Source organism: Azolla caroliniana, unplaced genomic scaffold (genome assembly GCF_043228905.1).
Source record: "Azolla caroliniana isolate FFs.n. ecotype wild unplaced genomic scaffold, voAzoCaro1.0.p SCAF_11, whole genome shotgun sequence".
Taxonomy (NCBI): domain Eukaryota; kingdom Viridiplantae; phylum Streptophyta; class Polypodiopsida; order Salviniales; family Salviniaceae; genus Azolla; species Azolla caroliniana.
In genome coordinates this window covers 3,036,343-3,054,403 of record NW_028230446.1, presented here as the reverse complement: position 1 = coordinate 3,054,403, position 18,061 = coordinate 3,036,343, and the positions used below count along the sequence as shown (strand labels likewise).

Below are 18,061 nucleotides of genomic sequence, written 5' to 3'. Positions count from 1 at the left end.
CGGCTTTAGGTTCCACGACACATGGTCAATCGTGAAGATCACCATCGGCTCCACTATCTTCGAATCAACGCACCCTATCTCCTTCAATGTGAATGCAAATGCTTTCCCATGTTGTTCCAACATCCCACGGAATCGTTCTTCATTTTGTAAAAGGAAACCACCTCCACCGATCCGAAGTTTCTTCCGGGTCTTATCCGTGAAGGCATGTCCGATATCCACGGACTTCCGAAGTGTCGGATCTCCCAAGACTTCTTTCCTCTTTTGCTCGCTATTGGAGGGTAACGGTCCCGCGACCGGTTTCACTTTCTTCTCCATGGTCTTGTATTTCGTACTTACCATTGCTTCTTCTTTGCGGAGTGCATTCGACCCCATTTTCGTAATGATCTCGTACATCTCGACCGATTCCACCGGGACTACCCGGTCTCCTTGCCTTTTATCCTCCACAAGCTCTTCAAGCCGTTGTAGCGTGCTCCCATATAACACTTCTTCGACTACCCCCATGATTTCTTCGTCTTCTTTTATTATTGATGCCGAACTCAACTTATCCTCTACTTTTCGGTAATCTTTCTTCTTTCCTCCGGTTACGGCCGTGTACGTAGATGCCCCATCCGGACCGATTCGTACTTGTTTTGCTCGAAGATTTTTCTTCCTGTGTGGGGTATCCAGGTTTCTCGGACTATCACTTCCCCACTTCGCAACAATCCGCTCTAAAAATCCATCCTTGTTTGGGACAAGAGATCTCTCTTGTTCCTTTCATGATTTGACGGCACAGTTAGGAATTGGACGGATGTCTCTCCGTTTTGGCTCTGAATTCGTGTGAAAGCCGCACCACTATCGATCACCTTTGTGTCCATCCGTGAAGCCGTGATAAAGGGTTGCCCAAGGATCACGGAATGGTCGATCTCAACATCCCCAATCTTCACCGTCACATCCGGACAAGCCGCAAATAGATCTTCCGTTGCTTTAGTGGCTGCACGGATTCCGCAACTCCGCATAAATGCGAGTCGACGCGGACTCCGGAATGTGAGTCAAAGCGGATTTCATCTCGTGTGAGTCGAGAATGAACATTCGGCCATCTCTTCGTCCGCGTGCGATGAGTCGGCCCTCTTTTTTGATGAAGCAACCGCCTTGATTAAATCGAACTTGCATCCCTTGCTCTACAATTTGGCTGACGGAGACCAAAGTCTTCGTAATGGTCGGTACATGCAAGACATTTTTAATGTAATTTTGCTTACCTTCTTTTCCGAACGTCCGACTCTCGAAGTTCTCGGAACCATTCTTGATGCGATGTCATATGGTTCAAGGCACCGGAATCGACGAACCATACATCTTCTGGACCAGCGGCATTAGTTGAGGTAGAGGCCAACATAGAGTTTGCTCTATGTTTTATCATGAACATTCCACCACGGTCAGAGTTGTGTGCATACATTCCGCCACGATCTTCGTAGTCGGAGTTGTGCCTGTACATTTCACCATACTCTTTATAGTCGAAATTGTGCGTGTAATTCGTGAGTTGTCGGCTTGTGGAAGCCGTTTTGCGCATCTTCTTTCGACACTCTTCTTGGTGGTGGCCGAGCTTTCTGCAATATCCGCATTCGGGCCGGAGTGGAAGCTCCCCCTTCTTGCGAAGGTTCCTCGTTGGCTTCCGTTTTGCGGTCGAAATTGGGAGTTGTTGTCGTAGGTTGGACCTCGTCTGCCTTGTCCTTGGCCGAATCAGCCTCGTGCTCGTCCGCGTCCTTTTCCTCCATTCGAGTGCGTGTAGAGCATGTGACCTTCCGACTCATTTCTCCTTGTACACACGTGGTTTTCTTCGACCAATAGCATTGATTGGAGCTCGAAGAAGGAGGGAGATTTCTCCCTTGCTAGAACGGCGGTTCGCATCGCGCCAAACCGTGGTGCGAGGCATATTTGCACCATCTCATCATCATCGATACTTATTGAGCCGAGCGAGTCGCAAAGCTCTTTGATCTTCAAGGTATATGTTGTGATGGTCATTTCCCTTTGTTGAATGTTGTTCAACTCTTGGCGGAGTTGAAGCTTCCTTGCGGTCGTGTTGGCGGCGAAAATCTTTCGTAGATTTTCCCACGCTTCCTTCGAATGTAACCGAGCATGTGGTCGTGAACACATGTCGCCAAAAAATACATCACACGGATTGCGGCTTGCTCCCATGTCACGTATCCGGGAGCCGTGTCGACGGGTCGGTCTTCATGCGCTCCTTTGATGTAGCTCGAATAGCCTTGTCCGACAAGGTATTGGTGCATCTTGTACTCCCAAGATTCGAAGTTTTTTCGATCCAACTTCTCGGTAGGGAGAGCGCTCCCCATTCGAGTATTCATTATGTTGATTCTTCTTCTTCTTCTTCTCTCTTCGAATGCGAGCTATGTAGCGAAGCTACGATAGCGATGAGCTGGTTCTTGGTCATCGACGTGGAGCACAACACACGATCACGATGAGGAGAATGGGCTAGATCGAACTACCAAATCGCTATGATACCATGTAAAGAATCAAGAGATGGATTCTTGTGAAGCGGAAGAGATATGAGTTATGTGTGTGTATGAGAGAGAGAGAGAGTGAGAGAGAGAGAGAGACAAGGAATAAGACATAGAGAATATGCAAGGTAAAAGTATATTAACAAAGGAGAAAGACTCAACGCAATACAAGGTGGGAGGAGGGTGCTTTATATAGTCACCCTCTCTCTTCATTAACTACAAGACTCATGGAGCATGGGGAATGTGAAAGCTCATAAGTTATGTGTCATAGAATATGATTCTATGACTCATACTAAATGCTAGAATACAAAGAGGTGACATAATGGTGACTCTTGACCGTTGGAGTGTCTATTCACTCTCAAGGTGAGTTCACACACTAGAACAAGTTGAGCTTGATTCTCCACACTTATCAACGAGACATTCCCATCCCGTAGCTTCTCGGATGCCCTCCGCGGTGCTTCAGATATCATTAGAATTGGTTTTCTCGGGGTTTTCTAGCACTTCCGGCCAAAAAGACGCCTTTGCTCCCGATGACTCCCTGACACGTATTCCCGTAATTGTCGCATAATTGCTTTTCGCCACTATTTCCTCCTCGAGGACCTTCTTCATGCTGCCTTTCCGAAAGTTTGGTCGGAGTGGCTTCTGAGAGTCCATCGAATGGATCCGGTTTCCCTTGTAGTAGATAAGATCCCATCGGAATGCCTCCTTGTGCTCTGCAATCCCTTCGATCATGTTCTGTGCTATCGCACCATATGCACTGACGGTCCATATACTTGGAGCTTGTGGGACGGTCATCCGACTTCTTTACCATCACGATTTTCAGATTCTCCATTTCTTTCAACAACTGCTCCACCGTGGTTGCATCGATTCCCTTCTCGGTCGTAGTCTACCGAGCCCTCGGTTGATGGTCTTCCAATCTGGATCTCGGTTTCGGAATTGGATCTGAAACCCTCTTTTCTTTGCTAGCAAGCCATTGCCCCCTCTTCGTGTATCGTGCGACGATATCCCACATGCTTTCCCATGTTTTAGTGAGGCCGCTCTCAGTGGTCGTGTCCTCCAAAAGCACTCCAAGATCTTTTCGGTCCCAGATGTCCACGGCTCGTAGGAACATGATCATTTTGTCCGGTGTGAGGATAGCTTGATCTCTCGCAGAAAACCTCCCGAACCGACTTTCGAATGATGAAAACACATCGAGGACCTTCATCCCCTTATCCGGCATTTCCACCCATTCTTCGAATCCCCTCCTCGTTGCCTTAGAGGAGTCCTCGATGGCGAACGTGGTCTTTAACGCCTCTTCAAATGCCTCCCACGTCGGATTTTGCTGCCGTATCCCGTGGATACTCCCTTGAAGCCCGTCGGTCGCCACCCGGTTGAAGGATGTCACTTGCAGTCCTTCCGAAATCCCGCACCGTAGCATTTTCGCCTTGTAATCTCGCAAATATCGCGACACGTCTTTCCCGTTGAATTGCCCGTTCCGTTGCACGAGCTGCTCTACTGCCGCCGCAATCTCCGACATCGCACGTTGTTCTTGTAGCATCCACTCAAACATCACCATCATGTGTTAGCCCCCGGTTGATTTTCCATCTCTTTGCCACCTGGTTTCACGTCAGGTTCACCACGTGTGTCGGGCCTTTCGGCTCCAATCAATAGTTGGGTTCAATAGTTTTAAGAGACTCAAACTGTATTGTGACCTCTTCAATGGTTCTTTTTGTCCAATCAATAGTTGGGTTATGTAGCTGAAACCATGGAAGACCAAGAACTAGAGAGTGCTCTAGACTACTAATGATGTTGAATGAGATGACACTAGCCAAATTGCCTAGGACTACATGAATTGGTTCAGACTCTTCAACTATATCACTTAATGCTATGGGGCGTCCATCAATGACTCGGACAGACACTGGGCTTGGAAGCTTATGCAACTGAATATTATGCATTATAGCAAACTCACGATCATGAAACAAGAGTTGGATCTAGAGTCTAAGAGGGCAGAAGCTGGGACTCGATGGCACCTAGATGTGTTAAGCTCAACTTGTACAGAGAGAACTCGACTAACTTGACCGGATGAAATGGAACCACAACTAGGGACGGACGTTACATGCCTAGGGTTGTCCAACCAAATGGCTTCGATTTTGGCCAAACTTACTCGTTTAACACATCATCTAATTGGCTCAAGACATCAAATGTATTTTTATGGCAGGGACTACTAGGCCTACTTGGGTTACGAGAAGGCGGGGCAGAAATTGAGATGGGATTGTCATGAGCACTTACTTGGTTAACTTGTCGTCGTGGTTTATGTGGACAATTCACAACAATATGCCCTGAACCACCACAATAGAGGCATAGACGATTCGCTCGTCGTCGTTGCTTTTCATCATCCGATAATGGTCCTTGATGTCGTGTTGTCTCAATTTCCATTGGAGTAGGGCCTTCCACCACACTTGACTTTGATACTTGGGGTGGTGTTGCGACCACCAAAGCATATGTTTTCTATTGTTTGGAAGCGTAACATTTGTTGGCGCTCAGAACGCCGCTCAAATAAGCGATTGTCACATTGCACGGCCCAACTTACTGCTTCAGTAAGAGATTTTGGATCATCATGGAAGGTAAGAAGTAAATCCTTCACATCATTGCGTAGACCTTGAAAAAATTGGTCCATTAATGCTGCCTCATCCCATGGAATATCACATGCTAGAAGGCGAAAATCTGCAACATAAGCGGAAGCAGGATGATCTCCTTGTCGTAATCGCCGAATTTTGTTTATTACGGTTCTCATACTATCAGTGTCCCCAAAGTTGGCTTGGAACTCATTAATAAACCCTTCAAAATCTTCTAATGATGGTGAGTGCTTCTCTAGGAGTGGTGCAAACCACACTAATGCGGTACCCGTTAACAAGGTACCAACTAGTCCCACACGAGCAACATCAGTTGGGTAACAGCTAGGATGCAATTTAATCACAAGGCGTACCTGATTTAAAAATCCATGAAATTGAGACCTTGTACCACCAAACTTGGCCGACAGACTAATCTTGGGTTCCTTCGGCAAGGTTTGAACTTTCGCCGCTTGTCGTTGCAATAGAGTAGTCTCCAATTGATGCACCCGTTGAGATAATTCTTCATATTGTTGTACTTTCTCAACACTTGTTGTAGGTCTCCCAACGATCTTTGATTTTCATGCTCTAGTGCCACAAATTTGGTTGTTAGCATGTCAAGCTCGGAGAGAACACACATATATTCTTGGTTGCTGACGGACTCCATAGTTGCAAGAGAAAATTGCTAGATTTGCTTGAATAAGGTTACGATAAGAAGAAGAAGTTGGAGAAGAAGAAAAGAGAGATATTCGGTTCAAACTGTCGAAACTTGAGAATAGGAGAGAGAAAGATAAGATGACAATAGAAGGTAGAGAGAGAGAGAGAGAGAGAGAGAGAGAGAGAGAACACTAGAAATGGTAAGAGTGTTTATATTATAAGAGAGCAAGGATTACAAAGAGTAGGCTAAGGGGCTACAAACTGGTGTTGAACCGAATGAGTTGTGATGAATGAATAGACACCTATTTATAGGTCCTTATGGAGTATTCTAGAATGTTCTAGAATATTTTAGATATTTATGATATTTAATATAATCATGGAATATCCTAGTTCATGTTCTAGAATACTCTAAATATCTTGTAATAACTAATAATACATTTATTATAACTATATATCATATATGTTATTATAATGGTTGAAGGTCTAACATATAGACTAAGACGTCTTGGGCTCGAATCCTTGTAAGGCCAAAATGTATGTCTTCATGACCGTATGTGTACAATTATAAGTGAATGTGAAATGTGTGTGTCTGTTGTAAGTGTAAAAGTGAATGTAGAAATGTGTTTTAAAATGTGTGGGTGTGGTGTAGCTATAATAGTGTTGGGTATTGGTTCATTTGTGTGTATGTGTAAATGTATCCAATGTATATGAGTAGAAGGAGACGGGTAATTAGGGAATATCAAATTTAATAAAGGAAAATTATGTGTTATGTGTGTAAAGAATCAAGTATATGATTCTGTGTAGTAGAATAGATGTGTGTGTGTGTGAGAGAGAGAGAGAGAGAGAGAGAGAGAGAGAGAGAGAGAGAGAGAGAACTGTATTCACAAGAATAATGACCAACTGTTGCCAAAGAAGAGGAGAACGTGCTTATGTAGCCACCTTCTCTTTGCACTCTCTTACTAAAACTATCCCTCAGGGAAGGGGGAAAACCTTAACTGCCTAATGACTATGTGTCATAGGCTATCGATAGTTTGATGTATGTTATGGTCTACACGAGACCAGGCATAGCATTTGTTGTGGGAGTAGTAAGCTGATATATGAGTAATCCAGGAAGAGAACACTGGGTAGCTATTAAGTGGATACTCAAGTACTTAAAGGGCACCTCAAGGGTATGCCTTAGGTATGGTGTCGGAAAACCTACGCTAGAAGGTTTTACCAATTCAGACATGTTGGGGGATGTAGATTCAAGCTGATCCACATCAGGATATGTGATGACCTATGCAGGAGGAGCAATGTCATGGCAGACACGACTGCAGAAGTTTGTGGCTTTGTTGACCACAAAGGCAAAGTATATGCAGGTGGTAGAGGCCAACAAAGAATTGATTTGGATGAAGAATTTCCTTAGTGAACTAGGAATGAAGCAAGAGCGATTCCTACTCCACTATGACAATTAGAGCGCCATACATCTAACCAAGAACACTGCATACCACTCCCGAACCAAGTACATACAGAGGAGGTATCACTGGCTGTGGGAGAAAGTGGATGACCGGGAGTTTACCCTTGTGAAGATCCATACTGACGACAATGGATCCGACATGCTCACGAAGAACCTACCGATGGACAAACTCAGAGTCTGTCAATAGAAGATAGGACTAACCGACTCCACCCACAGGAGTGAAGGGGGAGTTTGTTAGGAATATGTCCCTCCTGTGGGAGAAGCCGACTATTCGACTGAGTAAGAGACGACAATCGAAGAGAAGGGAAAGTCGACTAGGAGAGTCGACAGTAAATGATCTAAGTTGAGGACAAGACCGACTAGTCGGGCGGACCGGATGATCGACGACAAGGTCGACTAATCGAGCCGATTGGACAGTCGACATAAGACTCGGGTAGTCGAATCGACTAGTCGACTAGTTGGTTGATAAACTGCTATTGTTATTACTATAATAGTAGTAGTAGTAGTAGTAGTAGTAATAGGGACTATATTTGTAAATAGATCATACTTTGTATAAGTATAAATACACCTAGGGCAAGCACTATGAATGTGAGAAAGTGTAGAACACAAAGAGTACACTAGAATAGAGTTTCTGGAGTTGTGTGCAGAGAGAGAGAGGTGTGAGCAACGCCATAGATGAGTGAGCTTAGACGCCAAGAACCCTGCGTGGTTGATACACTCTATATAGAGAGTGGTGTATTTTGGTCTCCTTTGTATTCTCTATTGTATAGTGGATCTCTGTTCCCGTGGTTTTCCTCGTTTAGGGTTTCCATGTAAACTTGTGTGCATACTTTGTCCATTTGCTGTTTTCTGTTCCGCGTTGTGTATTTTTGCATAGTTGTCTTACAAATCTTTGATTCGATCCCATCACCCACAAGGGCACATTAACTCTATTTACAGATATAGCCCCGATTCGGCTAATAGCCGAATCGATTCGGAATCAATTTTCGGCCACGACCGAATCGAACAATCAATTTGATTTTTCGGTCGACTCGTGCTCCTCTTCCCATCTGGAGGGAGCTATTACCTAACACATCTCTCAATAGTTGATAGGATGGTACTTGACATGAGCAAAGTTTTATATTCTTCAAGGTCCTGGATATTCCAGATAGGGAGAAAATGGGCATCTTGTTCGAAAATGAAGACGGGATCATAACGGATTGGATCATAGTAAAAAGGGAATTGTTATAGAGTTTATGATTGATGTGTCAACTCGTCAAGGTTATGAACGAGGAGTGTTTGTAAAGAAAATCAAAAGAAATGAGCACAGACAAGAGATGGAAATAGTGTATGATTCGAGAAGCAAAGAGTATATGATAAAAATATGCTTTATTAAATTGGGAATACAAGATTTGTTTAAATATGTTTTATGGTGGAATAAAAGGTACAATATTCCACCGTAAGGATGACACTTTAATTTTGCCAAACTCGAGCCTTGACTTCAATCCTGAGAGATGAAAAACCTTCCAAATAAGCTAGCTTAAACTAAACTATTGATTGATATTGAATGCATTTTTCCTTATACATGTTGCTCAAGGATTTGTGACCCTTGACTTCAATCTTGAGAGATGAAAAACCTTCCAAATAAGCTAGCTTAAACTAAACTATTGATTGATATTGAATGCATTTTTCCTTATACATGTTGCTCATGCAAGTTACCATGTACACAATGCTATATAAGACATGAAGAGAATGTAAACTTGTCTAAGAACTTATCCTAATGGTTTAAACTCAAAGCTTGATATGTAAGGTTATATATTCAAGGCTCACAAATGTCATTTGTTATAATATTTGAATTTTTCTTTATAGCTATGGGGAGAGGTGCATTGTGGCCTACCCTAGTTGCTTAAGTATCTTAATTCTACATGATGACAAGTTCTACCCATATCTGAGCTACTTGAGTTAGTTTGCCCATTGTTATATTTGGTCTTAAAAGACGTTCAATAATGGTATGATGCGTCCTTGTCAAGGGCCCAAGCTTCGGCAAGAAGAGAGCCCTATGATACGAAAGACACTTGAATGATAGAGACAAAGGGATGAGCAAAGGGGGGCCAAGGGCAACAACAAATGTGGTGGAAGGAACAACTAGGTTTTGGTGATTGATGAGCTCACAAAGATGGTGAGAGACCTCCAAATAGCTTAAGGAAGGAGAGATGGCGGGCGCCCTCCTTAAGATTGATGGCCCACGTTTGTGTGGAGGTGCATGTGGTGTGACAACCTAGAACATCAACGAAGGGAATGTGAAGAGTTCTAAGAGGCCCTATGGAGAATTGTTGTTTTATTTTTGTACGCAACATGGCCCATTCGTTGAAAACAATGCACCCCTTGGATTTGAACTCTGGTCAAGGAAATGTACGAAGTTAAAGCACCAAATGTCAAGGCCATTCACTAATTTACATTGGCCGCTATTGGAAAAGAAACACTAGAGCCAATATGGGAAGGGGGCTAAATTCTAGTCATCTACCCTTATGAAGGGAAAGCTCTGAAAGGAGGAATCAAACCAAGCTAAGAAGAGGGTCTAAGAACCAACTAGATGGAAAGATCCGGTGGAAGAGAAGACAAGCTTATTGAAAGGGTTCCTACTTGAACTATGAAATTTTGGTTGAAAAAAGAAGGTGCTCAACAATGGGTTAGCATACACAAGGGTTAAAAGCCAAGACAGGAAGAGCTCGATCCAATTCCTAATAGTCAAGCAAAGCCATGAGCACAATAGGGACTCCCTCAAAGGCAAAATCTGAGAGGAATTTTGAAATGGACAATTAAAACATGGGACCACAATAGTGACGGGAACGCAATGCTCCTTATACACAACGCTCGGCCACAACCGAGCTTCTTTTCATACACAGAAAACGGGAAATAGAACTCGACACAAAGAGGAGAAATGGTACACACACACTACACAGGAGGTTTACGTGGAAAACCCCAAACTAGGGGAAAAACCACGGCAGTCCACAGGCTGCAAACTGTCACTATGTAAGAATGTACAAAACAGTGAGTACACGAAGGCAACGACCTCGGACTCACGATCTTCGGCACAGGCGGCGGTTACAACAGAGGCAACGACCTCTTTCTCTCTCTCTATACACTGTTATGTGCTCTCTCTTCTTCTTGCACCAACAAAGAAAAATGACAACAACCATAACTAAAAGTTTGCCCTAAGTCATATTTATACTAATATGACTTTTCGGCTATTTACAAATGTAGCCTCGATGGGCTCTCAGAAACATATTTACGAATATGTCTCTTCATCCGGTTCTCACCGGGTCTGTACCATCTGGCTCTCCGTAGTCGGGTACTCCTCATCCGGTTCATACCGGGCCTGTACCATCCGGCTCTCCGTAGCCGGGTACTACTCATCCGGTTCACGCCGGGCCTGTACCATCCGGCTCTCCGTAGCCGGGTACTCCTCACACCGTTTGTTCGTCGGCACTGTTCTTCTCCCTTCCCATCCGGAGGGACCTGTCTCCCAACAAATAGCCCAAGGCATGTTAAGTCTATAAAACTCTATGAAGGTAGTGAAAAGTAATTTTGGTTCTTTGAAAATGGAGCTTATAAATTCTCAAGGTAGAAGAGAGACAAGAATAGGGTACAAGGGTACAAGAATACTTAAAACAATGCAACATATTTGAAGGTGAGGATACAATATGAAGTGTCATGGAGGCGGTTTTATTCAATGACACTCTCGGGGAGATGGAGAGTATTGTGGCATCAAACCTAAATGATGATAAGATAATTTTGATCAATTCAATTGGCATGTATGCCACCATCAAAGAGTTTGATGGAAGGTTGAGGAAAGGAAGACGCTTGAAGTACATAAAAGTACAAGACCGTGGACAAGAATATGAAGCATGTGGTTGCTCCCTTGCCAAATGATAGTTCACAAATGATAAAGGGAGTGGGACCTGAGATGCTTAGGGCACCAATTCATTGATGAAACATGAGGGAAGCTTCAGATTGGTGGGGATGGCTTCCTATTTCCCTAAGAGGAGTTGAGGTTGAGGAGGATGTTGGAAAGCCATGGAAGAACTTTCACTTTCTTGCCAAAACAATTAGGGTGTGTCAACCCTAAGGCCCTAGAACCAACAATGATGTTCATTGTATTGCATGTGTTGTGGAATATCAAGTTGATTTTTGTGTTGAGGGCTCACATCCCGAAGCTGATTGAGCTACTGAAGGAAAATATTAAGATGGGGATACTCAAGCCATCAAGTGCACCATACACGAACCAATGGTTCACATTGCCAAATAAGAATGGAATTTTGTGCTTCAACAACCAGTCAACAGTGCCGGGGTTGGATCAGATGTTGACGAATTTGTCGAGGCTTTTGTAGGAAGGTTAATCTACTCAAATTGGAGATTTGTATTCAGAGTATGATCAGTTTGAATACGCTATGGAAAGTAAGGATGTCAGGATGATGCAAACCTTGATTAGTCTAGTGCGCATGTATACTTTACCGGAAGGAGGCACGAACTTTGTAACCCACATGGTGAATGCAATGAATAAGGTCCTAAAAGATTGCATCCCAGACATCACCGTGTCTTTCCTCGATGACATTCCAATAAAGGGGTGATTTAAAAGATATAAAGATGATAGCTTGGATGGAGATGGGTGTAGGTGTTTTGTGGCGATTCACATTGCTGATTGCCACAAGGTCTTGCAAAGACTAGAAGATGCCTGTTTGAAATTCTTGGAGAAGTCGACATTTAGACAATCAAAGATTCTCTTGATGCGGCACTTGTGCAAGGTATATGGAATCTTTTTAAAAGGTAGTTGGGCCCATTTCACATTAGGGCAGTCATTTGGCTACGAGTTTTAAGTGAGACTTGGTCTATCCCCCCAATATCCAATGTCCTCTTCGTGCCCATGTCTTAGAGGTTCTTGCTTCGGATAGCATGTACTTAAAAACAGGTAGTGTGACAAAAGTGTCAATGTCCAAGGCTTCCTTTGTGCCATTGTCTTTACTATTGTGCAATATGAGGGAACTCTACTCAAGTATCTGCCATCCCAATGGGTTGATGTGCATATGTATTATTTATCAATAGAATACATATTCTAAATATTTTTAAAAAAGGTAGACTACCTTTAAAACACTTAGCATACGTATTCTACACATATTATATGCTAAGTACTCTCCAACAATGATTTCCTTAAACAAAATTTTGATGAGAGAAATACCAAGAACGAAAATGGACGTGATTGAACTTGTGTGTCTAATGGAAGAAGAACTCTTGATATCGTTCTTTGACATTCAAGTGCATGTTTTGATTCACTTTGCTGATGAAATAGAGTTTGCATGGTGTAATGAGCACCCATTGGATATTTTGGGTAGAGAGATCATGTGCATATTGAAGAGGTTTGTTCATCAAATAGCATATGTGGGGGTCAATGGCAACGAGAATTGGCTACATAAGAGTGCATGTGTTGCCTCTCTGTGTATTTACCAAATGTAGACGAAGATGCACCACCTGCATGGACACACGAAAAAGAGCACACTGTGACCTAGAGAAACCAATTCGACAACATGCATGGAGCAAGAGAACATCAAAACTTTTCTCCTAAGTAACTATGAATTATGACAAAGTTGAAAGACAAGAGAGGAAAGAGACGAAGAGGTGCCAAAGCACCAAAAGCACCTTCACTCTTGGAATGGGTACGAGATAGATAAATATATTTAGCATCCATAGAGGGGTCAATATTGTCTTGTGGGACCTAAGTACAAAGTTTTCTTTATGTTTGTGTTCTTCCTCGGAAGGGATATTCATACTTCAAAGCACCAAGTCTCAATGTGTGAATAAGGCATACACATATGAGCTCAACCTTGTAGGTGTTCTTTTTAGTATGGCACTCAAATCATCACCCCCTCTTAATATATCATCATAGCTTTCGTGAATTGCACTATATGTCGATCATATAAAAAGCAAGTGATACTCATCCTCTACTAGCCTTTCCTTGGATACCTTAAATGCCTTTACATTTGGTTGATTTTGATGTCATAATGCAACTTCAATACCTAGGTCGAGCGATCTAGTGCGAAGAAATGATAGGGCTCTACGAGAGTTAATATTTGTGTTAGTAATGACGTAAGATTGAATACGATCAATACACCTTGCCTTACATAGAACCTGACATTCAAGATTGATGTTTGCAATGTAATATTCCAAATTTGTCCTTTTAGCGTCTTTCCACATTCCATCTTTGAACCCTTTCTTGATGTCAACTACCCAACTAGATGAGGTAATTTTGTTATTGAGATTCTTTTGTAGTTTACATCCAACATTCCATGCGAGATGTGGTAATCTATGATTTGGTGTACTTTCCAACATATAATAACTTTTCCAACTAGATTGAAGTTTAGAGTATGCCTTGGGCGACGGTAAATGCCATCAATGAGATGGATCACATTGTTGATTGCAACAAGGTCTCACAATGACTAGAAGATGCACATTTGACACTCTCGGGAGGGAAATCGAAATTCGGTCAATCAAATGGCCATGTTTGAGTCTTACTTAATTCATGCCCTTAACATTATCATTACTCATGCACATCAAAACTAATGTAGTGGATCTAGGGAGGATAAAAGAGGATTAGGATACCACAGACATTAACAATTAGTAATTACTATTAGATAAAGAAGATGGAGTCATGAGATGTAGGAAAACTTGAACAATTTCTATATCACAATTATACATATCTTCATTGTAGAGAATTGGCCTTGAAGAGAGGGAGTGACATCTTTATCTGCAATAAATGCCAAGTTCGTGTTATCATCTGTTTTGTCGAGCAGTGAAAGTTCATTCCTCATAGAAAGCAAACCAGTATCAATAATGATGATTTTCCAGGATCAAGATTTGAAGCATATGCTCTTTTCAGCATAAAGAACAGAGGCCATATTTTCTGCTCATTAGGAACCTCAACAAAGGCCAGCATTGCAACAAAAGCTCCACAATTGTGATTGGACAAATCAATACGAGCATTTTGTTCTGTATATTCCCAATTAATAAGGAGAAAAAAAAGCTCCACAATTGTGATGGAACAAACAAATAAGCTTTTCACTTGTACACAAGACAAGCAATAAAAGTGATACAAACAAGATCTTTTCAATTCCTACGACACAGATGAAGGTTCGGCACCAGATTTGTCTTTTGTTCCATCATCGTTTTTGGCTCCTTTTTCAGTAGGAGGAAATTTGGGCTTATTTTTCATTGACTTCCCTTGATGACGATTACCACCATGTCGGTTGCTGACATGAATGTGGTTACTCAGGTTTTTTCCCCGTCGTTGATTGTTCTCTATCAATGTCTGGTTCATATTCATTGATATTGGGGGTGGCCGAATCATATGGGGATGTCCTTGCATGCCATGGAAAGGTATAAGGGGGTCACCACCAGAGCCAGAGATGGGGCCTGGCACAGGCCCATTATACATACCACCGCTGAGTTGATGCGGTGGCATTCCAGGATGCCGTAGCAACCCTCTTTCATTAGAATTAGAACTCGATAGACCCTCATTTAAAGTTCTTCCTCCATCATTATTCAAGTTATTATCCTTCTCATTTTTATCTGTTAAAGATATCCTTGAGTCTGGAAATGACCCGAATTGTGGGTGCAAATTAGAACCTGGAAAATTTTGGTCCATGGATCGTTTTCTCGAAGATGTCGATAACAAGCTTGTATTCACCGGATCTAGTCGAATTGCAGCATATCCAGGATCATTTTGTAGATACTTAAATGCTAATTGATCCACTTCATCTATTACACCGTGTGCTAATACTGCACCTGGATCAGCACGAACAGCATCTGCCAAAGACTTGTTTATAAGAAGGTGAGATTCAGGAAACAGATTCTCGTGTAAATACGATGTGGGCATATAAACCCCCTCTAAACTTGGTCTTTCCATGTGTTGTTGAGGCAGACGGCTCTCAGTTTGTGAAAATAACTCTATAATTCTATCTACCTGAATAAAGAAGTATTTGAAGGGTTAGAACCAATAATTCGTGACTCGAATCTAGCCTGGCCAATAATAATAATCCTAGCCAAATTTTCCAGTTGAATTTTATACCTGATTGGCTGAGAGCTGACAGTCAAACTTTCCCTTCAGACTAAAGTTATCTTTAAGCACATCTCGGGTTTTGTGGTCAGCCAATGGCAAACAATCCCTAAATATAGAGAATCGTACCTGGTGTGACACAAGACAGAACAGGCATCGATATGTCATAATTTGCTTCATGATGAGTTTTCTTATTTTTAGGTGAAGACACCAAAGTACCCCAAAGAGATTGAATATTTACTATATCACCCTTAAATTTTTATAAATGATCAGAATACCCTCCTCTAGAAAGCAATATATATTACATACAGAATTCTTGTAGTATTTGAAAACTTAGGGGTATTCTAATCAATTATACGGAATGTTAGGGGGGGGGGGGGGGGCTGATGTTTGCCCTTAATTATTTTCTGTTATACAATACCCACAATAGGACATTACACTAAGAAGACTGGAGTTCATATGACATAGACATGACATGGAGACAACTGCATTCTTGTACTATTTATACAAAAGAAAAAAAAGGACCGATATAACCAAGAGAGAAGTAATGACCTGGGCAGTGTACGCTTCTCTGGAACCTTGAAACGCCTCTGGTACGAGATTTACTCCACCATGTGACGCCGCCTCAAACACACCATACAGCTCCTTTAATTCGACATTAAACAAGAATAGTTTTGTTCCAGGAACAACTCGTTTCACAATGTCTTGTTGAGCTATGGGAAGACCCAAAACACGAAAATGGAAGCAATCCCTCATTGTCGAAGAGTTGCATAGAAAGACTAATCCTGGCCCTTCTCTGCGCCCTTCCTGACGAGAGGAATTGACACGAAACTCATCACCATTGAAGAAGCTGCTCCTTGTTTTTGGTGAGCTCGCCTCCCTTCCGAATGATGATCTCGGAGGTATGTCAAAACCCCTTCTTTGTGATATTCGACTCGGTGACCCAATGATGTGATTCTTCTTTGATGGTGATGATGATTCCCATTTACCTCTCTTTGATCTTTCAGGAGAGACTCCTATATCTCTTCGACGAAAATGCTCTTTCGGTGGGGATGGACCTCTTTCTCCTCCAGGGTATCTTCTACTGCCTGAAGAACCCCTCTCCCATCCCCGCCCAGGTTTCGAATGCATTCTTGATGACATTTATCGCTTATTTTGCTCTACAACCAGACATAAAGAATAACTGGTTAGATGCAAATCACTGTTGCCCTTAATAATTCCACTTGCCTTGAACTTACTGCACTGTATTGGCCCAGTGGTTCCAGCCCTTCCTCTTTAAGGCAAAGGTTGGGAGGAATTAAATTCACCTCAGTTGCCACGAATAGCAAATGGATCCCTTACTAATCCCAATACTACCATACTGGGCTATGGCTGAAACCTCAAAATGAAGGAAAAATCAAACTATATACATCCCTCTCTAGATTGCTACATAGTCAAAAGCCTATAAAAAGAAAATTTTAACTATATATCATCACAATATGACTATGGCCGAATCTCATCCCAATCCAAATCCATGCTCAGCATCAGCATATCACTTTATACAAAGGAAGAATGCCGAAGTCGCGCAAGAACTTGCATCAGAGTGGGGCAATCTGATCCCAGACATACTAGAAGCCAGACAAAATTTGGTCAAGAATCAATCAAGAAGTTGGTCAAGATTCAATACTCTTCATCAGAGGGAATAATCAGGACCCATACATAGCAAAAGTCAATATTATATCAAATTAAGAGTCCAAGATCCTAAATGGCTAAGGGAATCATAAGGAACCCCGACATTTTTAAAAAGGGAATAGTCAAGAACACCGTGGTCAATAGTCAAGAACCTTCATTAAAAAGGGGAATTGTCCATATAATAAATAATTAGAAAGCCAAGAAGAAGGCTATCACTAGTCAAGACCCTCCACAGATAATAAAGGGAATAATACATTGAAAAAACTCAAGCAGAGACCAGAGAAGGTTCAAGACCATGTTTAAGAAGGAGAACCAGAGGATCTCGTTTCACAGATTTAACCTAAAACCTATGAGATTTCTCATCCTTTTGCCAATATCAACAGGAATTAAGGGGTCAATTCTAAAATCCACAGGGATTTTGCCGAGAAATAACAGAGTTATAGCTATGAAGATCTCGGGTACCCTGTTTTTATGAAGGAAACCCAATTTCTGGGAAGATCTTCCGTAGATCCGAAGAAACCATGGAAATTTCAGATAATGAAAGAAGAGACAGCGGGTAGGGAGAAAGAAATACCTTTTCAGAGACAGAGAAGAAGAAGCCCTGCGTTGATTTGCCCTAACCACAAGAGTTGTTCTTCTGATCGCTTTCGAGTTTTGATGGAGAAGAACAAAACGCAAACGCAAACGCAAACGCAAACTAAGTGGACCAAGTAAAAAAGAAAAGCTTCAAACTTATAGATTTTAGAAAGCATGAAGACTCAATTTGGTTTGGTCAAGTCAAGTCAATCCAAGTCAAGTCAAGGTGGGGTCAATGCCTAGAAGAGTCAAAAAAAGTAAAGCCAGACCCAAGTCAAGCCTGCTAAAGCCCCGAATACTTGTCTGATCTCTCTAACTAAGCACGAGGCTTCGCCTCTTCTAATTATCTGATCTTTTGTTTGCTGCCCTTTTCAAAGATCTTCTAAATCGTTTGGTTCGCCTCGTTACAATTCCAAGTCCTCATTCGATTCTCTGAAGAAGACCTCCTAATACTCGGAGCAGATGTTCTGAAGACAAGCTTATAATCCTTCACCTCAAGGTCTTGAAGTCAACTCCAATCTTATGAGGAGAGCTCTTT

General features: G+C 42.2%; 1 protein-coding gene across 1 annotated transcript; it reads right to left on the bottom strand.

The window, feature by feature from the left end:
• Positions 1-13,882: 13,882 nt before the first annotated feature.
• Positions 13,883-17,645, bottom strand: LOC147857596 (uncharacterized). The gene is made up of 4 exons (XM_087327752.1): positions 17,522-17,645; positions 15,829-16,436; positions 15,289-15,405; positions 13,883-15,183 (listed from the first exon to the last, which is right to left on the bottom strand). The coding sequence occupies exons 2-4, from the start codon at positions 16,417-16,419 to the stop codon at positions 14,335-14,337; spliced, it is 1,557 nt and encodes a 518-aa protein (XP_087183878.1). The 5' UTR covers positions 16,420-16,436; positions 17,522-17,645; the 3' UTR covers positions 13,883-14,334.
• Between the last annotated feature and the right edge of the window lie 416 nt (positions 17,646-18,061).